At 44.1% G+C, this 20,089-nt stretch overlaps 2 protein-coding genes across 3 annotated transcripts; one reads left to right on the top strand and one right to left on the bottom strand.

The window, feature by feature from the left end:
- Window positions 1-421: 421 nt before the first annotated feature.
- On the bottom strand, window positions 422-14,201 carry cwf19l1 (CWF19 like cell cycle control factor 1). 2 transcript variants are annotated; one of them, XM_035426750.1, is made up of 14 exons: window positions 14,086-14,201; window positions 12,253-12,337; window positions 12,080-12,164; window positions 11,112-11,213; window positions 10,272-10,486; window positions 9,574-9,689; window positions 8,742-8,826; window positions 8,443-8,592; window positions 7,881-8,001; window positions 6,923-7,002; window positions 4,517-4,726; window positions 2,517-2,636; window positions 1,413-1,510; window positions 422-1,050 (listed from the first exon to the last, which is right to left on the bottom strand). In XM_035426750.1, exons 7-14 carry the CDS (start codon window positions 8,817-8,819, stop codon window positions 906-908), a joined length of 1,002 nt encoding a protein of 333 aa, XP_035282641.1. In that variant the 5' UTR covers window positions 8,820-8,826; window positions 9,574-9,689; window positions 10,272-10,486; window positions 11,112-11,213; window positions 12,080-12,164; window positions 12,253-12,337; window positions 14,086-14,201; the 3' UTR covers window positions 422-905. The 2 variants fall into 2 exon arrangements, with proteins under 2 accessions (XP_035282641.1, XP_035282640.1); XM_035426749.1 differs by lacking the exon at window positions 14,086-14,201 and adding an exon at window positions 12,950-12,972.
- Window positions 14,202-14,247: 46 nt separating this feature from the next.
- klhl42 (kelch-like family, member 42) lies at window positions 14,248-17,851 on the top strand. The gene is made up of 3 exons (XM_035426751.1): window positions 14,248-15,042; window positions 15,360-15,553; window positions 16,009-17,851. Exons 1-3 carry the CDS (start codon window positions 14,276-14,278, stop codon window positions 16,455-16,457), a joined length of 1,410 nt encoding a protein of 469 aa, XP_035282642.1. The 5' UTR covers window positions 14,248-14,275; the 3' UTR covers window positions 16,458-17,851.
- The last annotated feature ends 2,238 nt before the right edge of the window (window positions 17,852-20,089 follow it).

Genomic DNA, 20,089 nt, shown 5'->3' with positions numbered 1-20,089 from the left:
ATCAGAAACTTTCACAGACCAGACCTATTCATATATCACATATCCTATTGTTCTGTAGCAGTACACAACCGTTTGCATTCCTCCCCAGTTTTGCTCCCCAGGCGGTAATTGCTAGAAAACTTGGTTGCCAGTTGCGCTCCCTGGCTAAATAAAGTTAAATAGCTTAAGCTCTCAGCCAATTCATGTCACATTTCTGCAGGGGTACACACTCATGAAAAGCCATATTGGTCCTACCGGATAATTCACTTATCAGCATAAAGAAACTGACATGTTCAATTTTGTTATGCCTTACCTGGTTTAAAAGGTATCCAATAGAACATATCAGCAAGCATTACCAGACAGTGTCCATATCCAAGTTCAGACCATAAATAAAACTTAAAAGAAGAGCTAAATGTCATTTATGGAAGTACATAATGCATACTTGTAACCCAAACATAAAATCAGCTTTTAATCAGGGACTGCATGTAAAATAAAGACAATAGAAAAGAGGACATTTTATGTACACAACATTTTGCCTATATTAGAGTGCAGAATTGCTGACAACTGGTTTTGTTGCCATGGTGCTCACAATCAGAGGGCAATTGTTACCTAAAAATCTGACCACGCCAGCGACCACTAGTAGTCAAGCTTGCTTAACCAGCAAGAAGACACAGGCCCAATGGTGTGCCGAGGCCTCCATTTAAACAAGAAAAACATGAAATCCCCTAATACAAAAGGAAGGTAAAAATTCCTGTTTTATACCGTTATCACGGTCTGGTGAAATGACTGAAGGGAGCTTCAGAGAACAAGAGTCTTGACCTTGTGAACCGAGTTCCCACCCAGCGTGGTACAGCATTCCTTCCGCCCTGCCCTCAGACAGCCTCTCTTTCACAGACCGCTCCCTCTTTCACAGACCGCTCCCTCCTTCAGTCCTGCATGGTGAAGTCAAAGGGCTCGAAGGCCTCTCGGACCTTCTTGGTGAGGGACTCCTCCTCCTCCCGGCTGTACTTGCACTCCCTCCAGTCCGCGCGTGTTGGGATGTTCAGGACGGCCTCGCTGGCCAACACCTCCCTGGAGGGGGCACACAGATTGAGTGTGCTGGGGCACCACCAGCACCATGGGGTTCTGAGTGTGCACGTGTCACGCTGACATTCATGTCTATGGCTGGGGTGTGAAAAATCTATTGCTGTTATATACACTCTTGTTCTGCCCATTACCCTGGTGTTCAAGCCACTAATTGGTATATTAGAGGTACACAGTACAAAGGTGCATTTATAAAATGCACTGCAGTATAGCAAATCACCCATAATGAATAATTTTATCATCTTCATAAAAAAATACCATCCAACACAAATCATAATCCTAATTCACCAATTGAGAGCAGTACACACAGTAGCCTTGTGGCAGTATGACATCCCACCGGAGGCCCATACCTTCCAAACTGCAGGGGGAAGTTCTTCTTGATCCTGTGAAAGAGCTTCTCTCCAGTGTCCAGCTCTACGTAGAAGTATGGAGTCCCAGGCTGAGCAATCTGGAGGCAAAAGGCAGGGGGTGTGAACCTCATTCTCATGTTTTGGGTGTCTACACCACTACGCACCACATCCATCCATCCATCAATCAATCAATCAATCAAGTTTAATTTTATCACAAAGGCATTGATAATCTGGCTGTTACACATATTTGGATATGTTCCAGAAGGAACTCAAAAAAACCCAATGCAGGGGCCAATCAGGTGGAACCCTTTGACAGCAGTGGGATGCAGTAATACATGAATAAAAGATACAAGAGAAAACATGCCTGTACTTTTAAATGACAGGCTCTTACACCAAGAATGGGGCAGCGTGACTTCAGGGAATCAGTGCTGCTTTTCTGGGCTTTTGTACTGCAGGAAGGCTGTTTAAAACATTGTTCAGCCATTTACAATACGCTACAAAACCCTATAAAAGAAAGTATTAGTCATCCTTTACATCTCATACTGAATCACAGAGGGAAAGGCTGTGCACACTAGCACAACGTTCAGAAAAGTCTCCCAGAATGATTTTCACCATTATCCTACTTGCTTTATTTCTGTTTTGTTTGATTAAAAAAGCAATTTTAGTATACTATTACTTCAGGGGCCTGGGAGTTTAAGCCGAGCAAGTTGTATTTTAATTATCAATTTAATTACTCAGCGTCTATGAAATGCACGAGCACAATGCCTCCAGGCTGGAGATATAATTTATGTCACAATTAACAGGAAGACAAGTGGCGGGAATGCCGAAGCTATTAATATAAACAGTGATAAGAATGGAATGCTGGAAACAAAAGGGGCGTTGATGAGTGTGAAAGACAGGGGAAGGAACTGAGGCGAGAGGTGGGCGCAGTAAGCAAAACACGGAGCGAGGTGAAGGACAGAATGCTAAATCTTAAAAAACGTTGCATAAGGGTTCCCTCGGCTGAACAAACCGAATGACACGTCCACACGAAGTGCTTTAAGGGGATCGGGGTTTAAAATGTTAAATGCAATCGGGATGGGGACAGGTGGGGAGGACGGATACCTGCTTGAGGTCCGAATGCTCTGGGATCTCCAGGAGTTCCATTTGTTGTTCCTGGGCCTGGATCACAAAGGCCTCCTTGATGTCCTCTGTGGTGCATTTATCTGCAGGCACTGGGACAACCTTGGGGTGGGTTGGGAAACACACACACAGACAGAAAGATGTCAAAAGAGGACCGGTGCACTCCTAACACATATCCGCTGTAAATGTCCAGGGTGGTCAACAGTGGTCTGGAGGGGTCTCCAGAGTCTAAGAGTCTTTACTGGTGATGGTCATCACTGGGAGGAGACACGTCCCTCAGATCCATTTCCTCGTCATGGTGGACAGACAGACAGTCTTGCCCTCTCGGACTTAAACTGATATGACTATGGGGATGGGCCCGGGGAGGAGGAAGGCCCAAAATCTCCACAGCCTCTCCCAGCTCCCCCGGACTCACCTCAGCTTCTCTGTGTGGTACTGCTGGGCTGACCCAGAGTCTGTTAGAGCCAGCCCTGCTGAGCAGCGGCCACAGCTACACACTGCTACACTACATTGACACAGCCACGCATTGCTACACCACACTGACACAGCCACAAGTTCTGAGCCAGCCTAGACAGTTAAAAAACGCTTTCTAGATAGGAGCCAAGGGGAGGAGTCTATATGGGCCGGATGGCCTGTTCTCATTTATAAACTCTCTCACGGATTCAAGCAATCATAACAGAAAAACACATCCATCATCATCATCACAAAAAACAAGACAGGTAAGAAAGCAGCAGGAAGTACTAGACAAAGAAAGGCAGTATTACAACATTAATAATACAATGCAGCAATCCTAAATCTTTCCAAAACACAGACATGAAACAAATGGAGAGCCATGCAGAGTTAATCAGTAAAGACAGAACAGGGACACTGTGTCCAGTAGCAGGAGAACTGTGTAGTACTCTTAGCTGCAGGTGCTGGCTACAGGAAGAGGCACATCGTCTGTCCTGAACTGCATGTGCAGTACAGTACATGTAAGCTGCAGGTACACTACATTTCCAAAAGTATGTGGACACCCCTTCTAATTAGTGGTTTCAGCTATTTCAGGCACAGCCATTGCTAACAGATGCATAAAATCAAGCATACAATCTCAATTGACAAACATTGGAAGAATGGGTCATACTGAAGAGCTCAGTTGCTTTCAATGTAGCACTGTCATAGGATGGCACTTTTCAAACACGTCAGTTCATCAAATTTCTGCCCTGCTAAAGCTGACCCAGTCAACTGTAAGTGAATGGGACCATCGAGTGCAGAAACGAGTAGTGAGTAAAAATCTTCTGTCCTCGGTTGCAACACCCACTACGGATTTCCAAACTACCTCTGGAAACAACATTATTGCAATAGCTGTTCCTTAAGAGCTTCTGCTTTTCATGGTTTGGGCTAGGCCCTTAGTTCCAGTGAACGTAAGTCTACAGTATGCTACAGCAGACAATGACATTCTAGAGAATTGCGTGCTTCTAGCTTTGTGGCAACAGTTTTCGGAAGGCCCTTTCCTGTTTCAGCATGACAATTCCCCTGTACACAAAGCGAGTCCATAAAGAAATGGCCTGCTGAGTTTGGTGGGGAAGACTGGCCTGCAGTGCCCTGACCTCTACCCCTTCAAACACCTTGGGGACAAACTGGAATGCTAACTGCGAGCCAGGCCTTCTGCACAACATCAGTGCCTAACCTCACTTATGTTCTTTTGGCTGAACGAAAGCAAATCCCCGCAGCCAAGTTCTACTGGAATGCCTTCCCAGAAGATTGGAGGCTGTCACTGCAGCAAAGGGGGTCCAATGCCATAGTAATGCCTACGGTTTTGGAATGAGATGTTCAACAAGTATATAGGGTTGTGATGTTCAGGTGTCCACATACTTTTGGAAATGTAGTGTACATACTATACATGATCTGACGTAATGCATACATGTGGTACTGTACCTGTAGCTGCAAGTGCTGGCTACAGGGAGAGGCACAGTCTGTACTGCAGTATATCTATCATACAGTACCTGTAGCTGCAAGTGCTGGCTGCGGTAGTTCCTCTCAAACAGTACACAGCGGCAGCCTCGGCTCTTGTAGAAGTCCTTGATGGTGGTCTTATATCGGTTCAGCTCCTCCACCACCTCTGACGACAGGTCCACTACAGACTGGTAGTGTCCAATGGGCAGCAGCAGCACGTGGTCTGGGGTCAGGCAGCCTTTGGCCAGGGCCATGTAGCACTGAGGAGAGAGAGAGAGCGGAGGGGTCAGGATTGCACAGCCTGTTAGGTTAAAATGGCCGATTCCTCAACACTTTCCAGGATCAGTGTGATGTGGTGTAAGATGGCCAGGGGAGTCATGCCCTATGTTTTGCTATTAGTCATTCACTCTGATCCCATGACTAATTGAGCCGACAGGCGCAGTCACTTCAAGGTCAGAAGAGGTCATCATCGGACAGTTGTGAGAAGTAACATGGTGAGAAGTAACTGGTCGATACGTTCTTTGGGTGTGACCAATGTGTGGGATTTCTGATTGTTGCAAATAAAAGATGAATGTATCAGGAAGTCTCTTCAGGCTTCTCTTCAACTGCCCATGAGATACTCTCCATCTATGCACATTAATAGACTGTCACTGACTGCTGTTGCAGTCTCAACTTTTGGGGTTCCTGAGTCTGTTCTGGTGTAGGTTACTACATCAATTTAAATAGCCAAAGATTGGTCAAGATAATTAATGCCTAAAAGACAACAATAAATCAACCCTGCAGTTATTTCATGGTTGTTCAATTTGCATATGTTTTCATGGGAGTACATCTATAGGAAGAAATTGTGTAAGCAAAAGAATGTTTACTGCAGTGCACTGTGGAATCACTGATAAATAAAGCAAATATTATTGTCTAGAGCAAGTAGCTTTTGGCTACAACTTAGCTTTTTGGCACTTGTGAAACATGAGGGTTACCTTCAACCTTTGATGGACATTTCCACTAAATTAGCTATTAATCTAGATAAGACATCATTCAAAAACGGGGAGGGCAACACACACACAGACACACACACCACAGAGTCCCAACAGGGTAGATGGGCGGAATGCAGCCAGAGGAAGAGAGGCGCGCTGAAATGGAATGGCTTTATCTAAAGCTGCAGGTAGGCCAGGTGCACAGAGGATTAGGATTAATTCCTCGTGAGAAATTAAACAAAGCCGCTGCACTTGACCCTGCCTGGAGCAACGCTGCAGGGGCCTGAAGCTCAACCGCGGAAAAACAGACTCCGACGCTTAAAAGAAAGGAGAAACGAGTGTAGACCGAGCAGCGTTGCCAGCTATAAAGATTTCGCCATCAGACGTAGGATAATTTATACAAACAATCTACGCTTTCAACTAATCGTGGTTCCCAGGAACAGAAGGAACATTTCCCTCCGCATAACACGCAGCCTGAACCTGGCAACTTTTTCTGCACATTAACAACTTATTAAAGCCAATTCGGTTGCTTTCAGCACCGAACAGCTGGCGGCAGCGATACCGAGGGACTCCAAACCTGCGCGTCTAACGTGCTGCCGCTGCTCTGAACGCGAGATTGTTCACATGGCGTGAGCGGAGCTAATCAAGCGCTCGCTCGCTTCCCAAAACAAAGTGGGTTCTGGGAAACCCTCCTCCGGTGAGTCATCCGCGGCGAGCTTCCAGTCATGCGTCGCTCATTAAGAAGCACCTCACACTTCAAGGCCGCTTCAAAGTGGCTTCTGCGAAGCGCCGATAACAGCCCCCGCTGCCGCGCTCGCTAACGGGCCCAGGGGGAACCCGCGTTCACTTTCTGCAAATTAGGGACAGTTTAGCGCTCTTATCGCGAGCCGTTTTCCACGGGGCGAGAACATAAATCAGGCCTCCGGCTAGGAATGACAGCCGCGTTTCTCAGATAATCCTAAATGAATTAAAAAATACATTGTGTGGTAATTACGCCAAATTAAATGCAGAAGAGCTTGTTACGTCGACGAGACGTTAGAGGGGGCCACAGCGAAGCTCGGAAAAACCAAGGAGTGATCCAGGTTATCATATCTGCCGTATTACTATGGACAAGTGCCCCCAAAAGTCAACAACAAAACCACACCTGCTTCGAAGATGAGTGCTTGTCATGAACTCCTGTACCTCCAGCACCACTTTCACATTACATGTACCTCCATCCAGAACTTATATTGCACTTGTATCATTATCTTGATGTTGTAGCTTGTTGTCATGCCTCCTAGTTTGACTTAACACTACTCTTTGACCCAGTCTATGCTTACAGTGTGAAGTGTACTTAATGTGTTCATGGCTATGAATAACTGTTACATAATGAGCATTCTACTTTATCAGACCTGTGTTCTGTAGTTATTCCAATGACCTTCGGTATGCACTTATTGTACGTTGCTTTGGATAAAAGCGCCTGCCAGATAAATGTAATGAACTCACGTGGGTCCCGATGCTGATCACCAGGTGCTTCTCCACCTCTGGGCTGGCCAGACAGAACCAGCAGGGTCCAGTGGGCTGGGCTGGGGGAGGAGGCAGAGGCTAGTAAGGGTCATACAACAGTGATGCATGTCAGGCAAACTGACAGTACGCTTAAGGGTGGTTACTCTATAAAAGAGACTTTAGTTTCAATACCAGAAAACTGTAATCCTCAAATTTACAAAAGAAAAAAAAGTAGCAGCAAATTATTTCGGGTGAGTGCAGTCATTTTTCCCAGCCAAAGGAATCACTTAATGGTCAATAAAGGCTTCATTTGTGCTTTTAAATAACACCCAACAAGCCAATCCATTTAGGGATGTGTTATATATCTGGAAAGGCACAGACCCAAGTGAGTGTTTACACATCCTGTGCAGACACCAGGGACCAGGCCTTTCTAGGGCATATTTATAAACACAGCCTTTTTACTTGGTAAGCTTCTCTCATAGAACAACCCAAGTAATCATGTCAAAAAACATCCTCTCAGGTCAGTACAGTACAAAAACCAACCGCCCTGAAAAGCCATCAATATTGTTCAGGGAATTTATGGGAAAAGAGCTGAACATCGCAATGATTCATCACAAAGGAAAGCATCTGGAAAAGCCCCCTCTTACTCACTAAAAGCTTTGTTGTTTACGGTTTGGGGGAATACATCAGCAATGATAAGGACAAAAATTGTTTGGGGGGGGGGGGTTCTCTTTAAGCAGCATGCCAAAATGTACATTTGAACATTTAATTATCAGCAAAAAAAGAATAACAATGCTCTGACACTGTCACGCTTGGCTAGATAAACAGATTTTCACCAGATAGCAATTACCAGCATTTACAAGATAGCATGGAAATCAAAGCGTTCTCTCTGCTGTCTGATCTGTGTGAGTGAAGGTCAAAGTAAACAGAACAGTGCGTGTGGTGGGTTCTGACTCACGTGGCCTGCGAGGCTGTTTGGGCTGGGTGTGTCTGTCCCCGTCAGACTGCCTCTTCCTGAACTGGCCCTGGTGCGGCTCCTTCTTCTTCAGGTCGAAGAAGAACTGAGCGGCTGGCTCCTCCTGCAGAATGCACACACACGCACATGCATGCACATACATACACACAAGCACGTGTGCACACACACACACATATGCACACACACACACATATGCACACACACGCACAGGTACACACACACACACGCACACACGTGAACACACACACACGCACACAGTCTAGGATGAGACTTGGCATCACAGCAGCTCCATCTGGATGGCTCCAGTTATTGTCACATCTGAATGCAGGGACCCCATGGGGAGGCATTAAATGCTGATCTAACCGCAGATCCTACTGCCAAATGTGGCAAATACTGGCTAGCATACAGAATGTTACTCCGTCACTCCAAAATATTACTTCAATAAAAAGTAATGAAAACAAAACAAAGAGCAATAAAAACACACACCAGCTGTTCCCTAAAAGGGTATATTTGAGGTGACAGTGTTTGAATAGTGCACACGTACCTCCCCAAAATCTGCTGTAGAGGCAGGCTTCTCTTTCTTGCTTTCTTTCAGACTCTTCCTGTATGGGTTTTCAGTGACATCTTGTGGCTGTTTCACAAGCTCTGTGGGGTCCATGGTTTTCATTGGGACTATACTGAATGCATACAAGTACTGGAGAGGGAAGAGAAACGTCTAAATATTTAATTACAAATACTTAAACAGATAAAAGATACAGTAAGTGTCACGTTCACATGCACGCGCGCGCAGACACACACACACAAAATTGGATGTGGTGCTGCTGTGGAAATGACAGCGTTTACCTTCTTCTTGGCAGGATTGTTGACGTTGGCCAGGGCTATGAATCTACTGACGTGTTGCGCGTTCTCCTGCAGTACCATGTGATTCCTGCCATACCACGCACCACAACCCAACAAAAGGAGAAAGGCTTATTAATAAAACTGAAGGACACCAAGGGAAAGACTCAGTTGTCCACAAGGTCATGGCTATTGTCAGAATGGAATGATGTCAGAAATGAGGTACAGAATAAATATCTAATATGCATCCCATTAAAACAAAATAACGAGACCCAGTAAACTGTAACAAAACACCCGCTTGAGGAAAACAAAAAAGTTTAGATACAAGTAGGGTTTCAAAATTTCAGGAAGATTCAGGGGTGGTAACTTTCCATGGGATTTAACAGGAAAAAAACAGAAATTGTGGGGGCTATTTGCTCAGGCTGCATTTACAATTCCATATGCATATAGAAACATTAACCTTTTACCTTATCATAAGTTGAACTTTAAATTTGTTTACTTTTAACAAGTGATTATTTCACGAAACAACAAGAAACAAGAATGTTGAATTATGTATTCCCTCTGATGGGAAAATGCACTGTGTATGCAGCAGGTTTGATTTCTACTGAATTCTCATTAAATAGGACGCTGACGATTATCTGTGCCTGAGGTGCAAAAGTGCACTGCACATGAGATGGACAAATGCTAAATTCATGCTTGTAATTCAACTGAATTTCCATTAAATGGGGATATTTTAAGCAAACCATTGCAAGACACACAGCTCAAAACAGGGGGAATCCCCAGGACTGAGGCTAGCTAGCATAGGAACACAGTGTGCATGGTGGGCCACACACATTACCTGTACGGCAGCCGCTCATAGTAAGTCCCTTCCAAGCCAGTAAAATGATAACGAGGCTTCAGCTTCTCTGCCAGGCTTGCAATAGAGGCAGTGCCACAGAACTTAGTATTTATGTCCTGCAATGAGAAAAATACCAAGTACGACAACACAGTCTAAACAGACCTGTAATTGGTACCTTGGTCAGTGCCAAAATGAGACATCATTTCCTCATCACATTTCTCCTTGATAAAAGTAAGTAGTCAGACAAAATGAAGAGATTTTTACAGCTCTCAAGAGCTCAATGTACATTCATGACTGCATAATTTGAAAAAGCATCACAAAACTCTAAGGAAAGCCAGCATAGTCATGTGTATCACTTGTAATAGTCAAAATAAGGGCAGTTAAACAATGTGTTATTAGTTCAAGAATGGCAAACTGAAGAAATCCCAATTCTGCAAAAACAGCCCACAGATATACTAGTAGCTCAGCACAGTTCAGCTGGGAGACTAAGTACAGTGAAACAGTGGTGGGTGGCAGCATGCACTTCATGAGGAGACCAATCTGCACCCTAAGGAACCAAATCAAAACACTGCAGCCATGGGACCAGCCAAGGAATATGACTGGAAACTCCAGCACTGAAAACACTGGGGACAAAGGCTGGCTCTAGTCATTGGATGATTTAGATGAGGGTGCGAGGAAAGGAAGAGGAGCATATTTACTGGGCTGTTGCCGTACTGCCAGACTCCCCGGGGCCACTGTGAGGTCAGCAGGATGTCCACGCCCCTGAACTTGGAGTTGGATACCAGGGGCGCCGCCAGGGCGCTCAGATCTTTGGGCGTGAAGCAGTGGGCCGGCGCGGGCTCGGCCTGGGCCTCCCTGCCGCTCACGTAGGCAATCTGAAGTCCCGACACCCCGGTGAAGATGCCTCGGCGTCCTGAAATGCACGCACACACACGCATATACACCTTGCGATGTAGGGAAAAGACAACACCCACTGCACTCTAGGTCTTTCAATGGTTAAATCGAAGCAGCATACACTGACATGCCCTTGGCTTTGCCAATTCATACCAGAATTTACGAACTTCATGCTATGCTACCCCAGCAATTTGAAAAGCTCAAAGGAATATACAGATCAGGCCTCACTGCTGCAGATGCTGCTGTCAACTTTTGAGAGCGCATACAAGTGCGTGCTCTCCTCTGAAGCATGCAATTGCAAGCACTTATCACACCTCAGACTGCAAGTCTGATACGTGCAGACCAGCGAGTGCCCAACTGACTAGCGAGTGTCTCTAAGGCACAATGGGATGATGTGACCCTGGCTGACCAAAACCGTCCGATCCATGAGTGAGGCTACAGCCAAACATGCATCACCCAGCGCAGTCACAATAGACTCATCCATGGACTATATCAGTAGCTTAAGAGGATGAGTGTATGCGCGCATTTGTGGGAGTATATAAAAATACAACCAAAGAAGGCAGTGAAAATGAAGTGCGTAATCCACTATCAGGAAACATACCCTTCCTAACATTATTCGTTATCGCGTAAACAAAATCACGTACCCAAATAGGTGATGTTTTCAGCAAGCTCGCATCCATCTGAACTGGAGAAATACTTCACTGTATCATGGGAGGCTGCACCCAGAATGTATGTATGGATGGGTGCTGAAATTTGCAGAGCAGAATGAGTGGTGAGAATCAGATATGAAGCTGGGCATCTTGTTGTTACATATGACATTAAAGTGAAAGTTCACCCAAACAATTAATGCAATTACTCCGTCCAGAATTCACTTGACAGATTTGTCCATCAATGGTTCTGTAAGACTGTGGACAAAGACGATAGTTATTTAGCTACTTTAAAATATCTTGGAAATACCATATGGGAATTGAGTCATTTGGATCACTCTGTTATACAATCATAGCTGCAACAATATAACCTCTTTAGGTCATGAGAAATCTGCTAATAAGCTAAAGTGGATAAACAGCCCTGCATCTGAATGTTATCAGAAGGTGGGGATAGAGACTTTTTAAAAACCATTGTGCAGTCTTTTCCACAACACCAAATAGTGTGCTTACCTTAAAATGATGCGCCAATAACTGTGTAAGGTACTATGTACAATAGTGAATGAATAGCGGGAAAACTGAACCTGAAGGTTGCAGCAATACATTCGAAAATTAAATTTGCCCTGTTAACAATGTAACCTTTGGATCTTCTAAGACACTATAGCTGGTTAATCACTTTCAAATGGAATAAGTCAGTATAAGATGTATGGATATGGTTATAATTGCACATAGCCTCAAAATGGCTCATATTTGCTAATTATTGTACTGGGGTTTTTTTTTTTTTTTACATATAGGAGCATTTTAAGCACAACTTGATCTTCCTTCCATAGTCCACCGACTTAAAATCATTTTGAAATGAGGCCCGTCGAAGCCTTTTACTCAATAGAATCTGCACCAGTTAAGTAGTAAATGCGTTTTTACATGATATATAAAGGTTAAACAAAAACCACAAAAAGATGGTGCATTACCTTTTTTTGAACCTGATTTGTACTCCTCCCACTCTTCTTGTGCTTCGGGCGAAGAACCGAAGAAATCTCCAACACAGAGCAACAACTTCACAAGGGAAAACAAATATCAACGGCTGAGCGTAAAGAATTACACCACTCAATCTTTTGTCGCTTCAAGAACGTGGCATACTCACATCAAATTGTCCGCTCTTTTTCTGAATTGTTTTCACGCGGTTGAATAAAACATTAATCCTGCCATCAGCATCCCCACAGACGAGTCTGAAATACAGTGAGAGATCATGAAAGACTAAACTAAGTCGGACAGCATTGCTGTTGCTAGGTTCAGCTGGCTAGAGAATGAACTACGGATCAGAACAGCTATCGATAACTACCTACGGCGGCAAGTCTTCTCATTTGTACCATAAGACACAAGCGTGCTTTCAATTTTAGCCAAGATGGTCAATTCACGTTAGGCGTTTTATAATACGAGACGGATTGTTCACCTTTCACATTTATAGTCTTAACTAGACGATCAAGTTTAATTGGGTAAAAGTTACCTGTGTTTGCAAGCTGGCTATGCTACATATTTCCAAATGGTAGTAAACACCAACTTGACGAGCCTTCTAGCAAATTATGGACATTAGACTACGATAGTCGAACTAGGGAGCAGTAATATTAATTGCAAACTTAGTTGCTCGATACATGTTTTGACTACAACCTGCAGCTAGACTAGTTAAACGTAAAGCTAGCTGCTAAGCATGTCTGATACGATTGTCGAACGAGTCAATGTTAACTAACGTTAGCTAGTCTAGCTAACCACTAGCTTGTCCACTCGGTTGCAAACTGGCTAAATTGTAAGATCGCACGTGGTATGAGCATATTTCAACTTACATTCTCAGTGGCTGTTCTCCCATTCCGTAAAACACCTAAAATAACCTGTAGTAAAACTGCACGTGTTTTCCACGGGGATGTTATTTAGCCAGTCAGCTAACGTTAACGTTTCAAATTTTAAAAAACACAAACGCATCATGTCCATCAGTATTATATGTCCCCCTTAAAAAATAAACATTGCCATTCTCTGTGGGCCAAATATGTATACATACATATAAATAATATAGATATGTGGATAAAGAGGTTATGAAAATATATTGCATTCATGTTAAATAATTTTATATTAATCGTAAGCTGGTAATGAATTTGTGATAAAAATTTAGCTAGAAACCAAAATGTGTTATAACTCGGAACATACAAAACGAACACAATGTATGGCATGCGTTATGGGACATACTTAGCCAATCCTCTAGCTATTGCGGTGTAAGCTTGGAAATAGCTATTGGAAGGAGGATGCTGCAAGTTACTTCGTAGCTAAATCAGGTACAACCAACAGCAGTGGTTATCATAATATCTGTTTTTTTTAAATCACAGCTTCAATGTAGATTACGCAATCCAAGCGAAATACGCAGCAATGATAAAATGTGTAGTACACAGCCAAAGTTAATAAACACTACTACGAGCCGTATACTCGTACATTCCGTCAGGATAGTCCTAAGGAATTAGTTGCATTAATGTACAACAGGATCATGTTATGAAAATGCTGGTTTAGGTAATATTAAGCAAGTATATAACGCTAGCTAAATCCGATGCTTGCTTATCCTATGGGAAGAGTACAAGCGGAAGAAGAAGTGACGTTTCTCCTGTGAGGATCAAAATAGGAACTAATTTGCATTCAAATTGCTGAAGATGATCTTGGGAAAGAAATGAAAATGTTATGATGTTCTGAAGACGGCCGCTTACATAAAATGATGTTGTTTTATCGTAGTCATTTCCCGGATGATGAAAATTAGCCGTGCCAAAACTTAGTTGTAAACTCGCTGGCTAGCTTGCTACCCTGCTAAACAGGCAGTAAATAGCGAGAGCAGCTATTTTGTTTGTATTTTTTTGCTTACACCGCAGAAATTGAACTAGTTGTCAGGAAAGGTTTTTGGGATATAAATTATCCATGCTTGGATCTATGGCCTGAACATTACCTTATATAGGCCTGTTTTCGGACTTCGAGGACTTGCAGCCCTATTCTGCGCTTGTAAAATGTAAACGAGGAACACGTACATCCACTTTGGATAACCGGGACTCTGCCCAGCTCTCCAGCAGCCCTACCCCTGTCGCAGAGTCTGACAGCAAAAAATAGGGAGGGCACACACTACCAATAAATAAGAAAAAATGTCATCACCAGAACAGATTATTGCAATCGTAATGGATGATAAAACCTACAACGTGAGCAAAAGCAAGCTAATTGAAAAGAGCGACTACTTCCGTGCACTATACAGTTCTGGAATGCGGGAGTCCGGAGAGGATTCGGTCCAGCTCCAGGGATTAAGTGTACCCGGGCTAGAATTAGTCCTGGAGTTCATCAACACTTCCAAAGTGCAGGTTGTCAATGAGACATTAGAGGATTTGATCGAGACGGCATCTTTTTTGCAGGTGACGTCAATTTTAAAATTGCTCTTGTCGGAAATCAGACAGGATAACTGCGTGGAACTGTACAATCTTTCGGAGATTTACGGAACACACGACCTGAGGAACGCTTGTTTGAAATTCATGACCTGTCACTACCACCCGATGCTACGAAGATCCGAGTTCCGAAGCCTCCCATCTTCCCTCCGCAACCACGTTAGAGAGATGCGCATGAAAGGTACGGCTACTCTAGTAGCTATTGGAGATTTCATCGGGACCTGTCTGGACCTAGCAGACCAGGACGAACCCTGGTCCATGCTTCGGTACGGAGAGTTGGAACAGCGCTGGAAGCCGCTAGCTAACAACCTGCCATCGGACATGGTCAACGTGAGAGGGTACGGGTCTGCCGTACTCGACAATTACTTGTTCATCGTTGGAGGTTACAGAATGACGAGTCAGGAGATATCGGCAGCGCACTGTTACAACCCCTGTCGAAATGAGTGGAATCAGGTTGCACCCCTGAACCAAAAGAGGTATGACTTAATCACCAATTAGCAGGCTATGTGAGAGAGACTCGGAAAGTAATTGCAGTGGTAGTAGAACAGCGCTTGAAGCATCTTTTATCCCCCTCCCTCCTGCTGCTTTATTGTGTGATCACTGCTGAGTCATCCTGTTGATGGAGAGGAATTATTCATCCTTTCTTACACCCCTTTTATGTAGAGTACATTTTTTACTGTGTAATTGCCGTGGGTTGCCTAATTAGTAGTGATTCAACTGGTTCAGTCATGAAATATTTGCAGTGACCGCTGCACTAATATAACCAATAACTGTCCTCCTGTTCTGCCCGCAGGTCCAATTTCAAGCTGCTGGCGGTGAGTGGGAAGCTGTATGCGGTGGGCGGGCAGTGTCTGGGCACAGTCGAGTGCTACAGTCCGGAGCAGGACTGGTGGACCTGCGTATCCTCGCTCCCAGACCCACTGGCAGAGTTTTCTGCTTGCGAGTGCCAGGGGATGATCTACGTTATGGGCGGGTACACTGCCAGAGGTTAGAGCATTTTCAACTTAGGTGTGGGGGTGGAGGGGGGGGTGGAGCTTTCTACCACTGTGAATGACAGAGAATGGTTGAGACAATACATTACGTTACATTTATTTGGCAGACGCTTTTATCCAAAGTGACGTACAATTAGTGCATACTGAAGGTCATAGATGGAAGGTAATTGTCCAGGTTTTTGATGGACTGATTGAACATATTTGAAAATTGAAAATGTGCACCACAAGAGGGTAAACACTCTATTGGAGTACTTATAAAATTATAAAACCTAAAAGGTTAAGATTAAATGATAAAGATGCATTTTATCAATGGTTTATTTCCCTTATGGCTGTAAACATGAAAAAATATAGTATGTAAAACTGTAAATGTGCTCTCAGTTAGCTTAACCAGCATGTGTTATTGCATCCTTATTTTCACTCTGTCTCCCGCTCCACCTCCCTCACAAACAGACAGGAACACCAGCGTGCTGCGTTACTGCCCCTCCTCCGACGCCTGGACGGTGTTCAGCTCCTGCTCGGCCCACGTGCGCAAGCAGCAGATGCTCTCCGTGGAGGACACCATCTACCTGGTGGGCGGCTACACGCACGAGCTGGGGCCAGAGCGGCGAAGGGCCAGCCAGACGGAGGACATGCTGACCGTGCAGTCCTACAACGTCACCACGGGCGAGTGGCTCCACCTGAAGGAGAACACCTCCAAGTCTGGCCTCAACCTGACCTGCACGCTGCACAACGACGGCATCTACATCATGAGCCGCGACGTCAGCCTGCCCACCAGCCTGGAGCACCGGGTCTTCCTCAAGTACAACATCTTCTCCGACGCCTGGGAGGCCTTCCGCCGCTTCCCCGCCCTGGGCCAGAACATGCTCCTGTGCTCCCTCTACCTCCCCAACGTTCTGTGAACGTGCCGGGGGCCTGTGGACTCGTCTGAGGAGCAGAGCTGTGCGCCACGCGAGCCAGGGCCAGCGCTAGCGCCACAGGAAGTTCTTGCCCGACGGTCACATCGTGGAGCAGCTGGTCGTAGCCTCGCACCGGGGACCAGAGAGTGCTGGGTGTTTCAGAGTGCTCATCTACCTGTTCAGCAAGGTGCTGTAGCTGAGCTGCTCCGACCAGAAGAGGGTCCCGGAATACGTACTGTAAATGGCTTGTATGAAAGTGTAATCTAAGAATAACAATACAATGAGCTTTCAATAGTTAACATAAAGTAGGCTCCTGAGATGCGTTTTGAGCCCACCGCTCGTACACTAGGAGCTGTTGCTGCTTGAAACGCACCCACCTACGCTGTGTGGGATAACACAAAGCATTCCATTTGCCACTGCAGAGAAAGGCCTCTTTCCTCTAGGGGAGGAGATGAGTTTTGCACAAAACCGACAGTATATTTTCAACCTTGCAAAAACCAAACCTTCAACGCTAATTCAGACATTTACAAGAGAAAATACTGTAAAAAGAAGGTACTTTGCCAGAATAGGCTCTGGTTTTACATGGCCTGTTTTGGACTGGAGATTCTTGAAAGTAGAGCAGCTTACCATGAGGCCAGGTCTATAGGTACGATACTGCTGTTACATATGAGGTCACTCCTGCTGGCTCTGTATGTATCTCCTTTAGTCTTGAAGTCTCTGAGGTGAGATCTTTTGGCGAACTCTAACATGCCTCTCTTTGGCATCCATATTTTCCAGAAAGGGGTGATGAAGTGTTCTTAGCTTGCACATTACAAGACACCCCAGACCAGCTGTCAAAACCTTAAAAAGGACAGAAGGACCATTAGCCTGTCTTGAAATTTCAAGAATGAATGGAAATCGCTGAATAGCACCCAAATTATAGTCATGGTTTAACCAAGTGTTCGATAAAGGAAATTATTAAAGTCAGCACTGAGGATTAAGCTGGAGGGAAATTATGGCTAAGCACTACATTTGATTTCATCCTTCTTGAAGTCTGAAGATATTGCACAAAACATTACGCACAAGTCTATACTTTAAGAAAACAGTATTATGTTGTGAGCTACTGGCCAAAACGGCTGTTTTACAAGTGTGAAGAGGAGAGTGATGAATAGGGGCCTTACTGATGAGAAGTTTGAGAACAGTAAACAAACTTTTGTTTCGAGAGGATAAAAGAAATATTTCCTGTGGTGATAAACTTTCTGAGAGCATAACTTTTCTGTTTCTGAGACTGGGAGAAAATTCTTTTGCTGTTTTCATTTGTGTGACTTGGTGGTTATTTTATTTGCCCCTCTTTAATGCTGTTCAGTTTCCCACCGATGCCTTGGACATGAGAATAATAAATAAATCTCTTCAGGGAAGTGATGCTGCTGTCTGTTTATTTATATGGATCAGTTATATCATAGTAACAGGGAGTGCCTTTGAAAATTAATCTATAGTTTAATGCTTAACCCAGCCTATGAGAGAGAGAGTTCCCTTCTCAGTATTTGTCATTCATTCAAAGGTACCTTTCAGAACTTCAGTGTTTCTATGTAAATATGTACTGGCTGAAATAAGACTTGATAGCATTTGATCATGCTTCAGAATTATAAATCCAAAACTTACAAATCCAAAAGAAGAAGCTGCGTCTGAATGAAATATGCAGTCAGGTCTGTCTTTTAATATATTAATATAATCTAATGGTATTCATTCAGTTCAGAGAGGTGACAGCTCTTATTTTTTGTGTAAAATCGGGCCAGGAAAAGGCACTTGTCTCTCTTTGTCAGCCCACAGGCTGTGTGTTTGGTGATAGTGCACCTGCCCTGGTCGATCACAGCCAAGAGGAGAGAGAGTATTCCACACTGCTGCTGCTGCTGCTGCTGCTGCTCAGGCAGTCAGTCACGACACAGCTCTTACAGGGAGGAGCTGGCCCTGTCTCCTGGGGTTTCGGGATGGTGCCGCTGAAGCTTATCTTCACCGCCAGCTGAGAGCAGGTGAGCACCGGAGGGGCAGATCCTTCAAAGGGGGGTCTCTTAATGCCCAGCGACCAAACGTCGTCCCCCTCATTTACAGTGGGTAGTACAGATACACTTGCCGTGTCCTTGGGAATATTATTGTTCACAGACAATGTATAGTGGGCTATTGTACGTGGACATGCAGAAATGAGAGATATTATGAACATCAAGAGAAGGATTTGGATTTTTCTAAAGTAAGAATCTGTGTTCAAAACAGCTATGTGGGCCTTAATACCCTCAAGTGAAGCCAGATAACTGTAACATTAGCAGGCCGGTTGGATTACAAACACAGCAGAACAGGGACCTCAATGACAGCAGAATTGTGATGATTCTGTTTCTCCAGTCGCTTTAATCTAATGTGGTTGGAACAGAGATAAGATTGTCATGCCCTGGGGCCACAGTGACTTCCAGAAAGGCCCCATATGCATTACAGAGTTCAGCTCAAGGTAGGACCACTCACTATCATGGGTGCAGAAACTGGATGCGTTCCCAAGATCCTTTTGTGAAAAGTAATGATATGGCTGGACAGCACTGGTCCCTCTTACATAGCAGTCAGCTGAGTGCTAAAACAGTACCAAGTACAGCATAACAAATACAGTATTGTTTCATTTTAGTCATGCAGGGTGATTCACTATTGTACAACTTGAATCACAATCAGTACAAGACAGAAGGAAATAGACACAAAAGGCTGCCAGTGTGCCCTTACCATGTGAAAGCCATCAATAAAAAAAGGCCTGTTATCTGTCTGTTAATGTTTGCTGAGGCACCACAGTGCCCTGAGCTTAGCAGCTAACTCTATGTGCACAGATGGTTCTTTGGGTATTAGGTCTTAAAGTGGCAGAGTTATTTGGTCTTTTAGTAATGTTGTAGGCTTGTGTCTTACTGGTAAACCTGTTCTCAGTTTTCTTTGTGTCACCAGACATGGTAAACATACCTGAATGCTGTTAACAAAGTACTAAAATGTGAATCAGGGTTTTCCTCTTACTTTTCTAGTTGTCTCGTCTTAAATTGATTAATTTGGCTATTTACAAGTGATGGACACAAGAGATGATGAGGACTGAGGTGCTGTTAATTAGTTGATAAAAGAAAATATAAGAAATCAGGAAGGAGTGACAGTAAAGCTAGGAAAGAATTCAGTACAGTTGACAGATTAAGGGAACAAAGTACCGATTCTAGATGTGACCAGAAGATGGTGATGTTTCCCTATTTCAGTCAAATTTAAATTTGATTTTTCCCTGCACTTTCTGTCTGCTCGACTGTTTTGCATTAAAACCAATGCACACGTGGTCTAGTGATGCAGAATACAAAATTATAACAACCCATAACACAGAGGAAGAGTGATACTCACATAACACAGAGGGAGAGTGATGCTCCTGCCATTTTATTTTATTTGCTCGGCTGATGTCTTATCCTGACCATTTTGCAGTGGGAACCATTTTACTTCTTAAAGCATTTGAAATGCTGAGTTCCTCTGATGTAGAACCATTTTCAAAACCACATCTACCCTACATTGCCAACAATAATTAGATAATTGCAATTCACAACAAAAGAACCATCTTGTTTCTCTGCTGTGAGTGTTTGATGTTTCCCAACAAAGGATTCATT

This window comes from Anguilla anguilla, chromosome 7 (genome assembly GCF_013347855.1).
Source record: "Anguilla anguilla isolate fAngAng1 chromosome 7, fAngAng1.pri, whole genome shotgun sequence".
Classification (NCBI taxonomy): Eukaryota; Metazoa; Chordata; class Actinopteri; order Anguilliformes; family Anguillidae; genus Anguilla; species Anguilla anguilla.
This window is presented reverse-complemented; position numbering and strand designations above follow the sequence as displayed.

Excerpts from the sequence above, each read along its gene's own strand:
- cwf19l1 (XM_035426749.1), bottom strand. The coding sequence starts at position 12,972 with ATGGGAGAACAGCCACTGAGAAT. Across the intron at positions 11,214-12,079 it reads CAAATCAGGTTCAAAAAAAG|CACCCATCCATACATACATT; the intron begins GTAATGCACCAT and ends TGCAAATTTCAG. Across the intron at positions 4,727-6,922 it reads TGATCAGCATCGGGACCCAC|TGCTACATGGCCCTGGCCAA; the intron begins GTGAGTTCATTA and ends CTCTCTCCTCAG.
- klhl42 (XM_035426751.1), top strand. The coding sequence starts at position 14,276 with ATGTCATCACCAGAACAGATTATTGCAATCGTAATGGATGATAAAACC. Across the intron at positions 15,043-15,359 it reads GCACCCCTGAACCAAAAGAG|GTCCAATTTCAAGCTGCTGG; the intron begins GTATGACTTAAT and ends TTCTGCCCGCAG. Across the intron at positions 15,554-16,008 it reads GGGCGGGTACACTGCCAGAG|ACAGGAACACCAGCGTGCTG; the intron begins GTTAGAGCATTT and ends CCTCACAAACAG.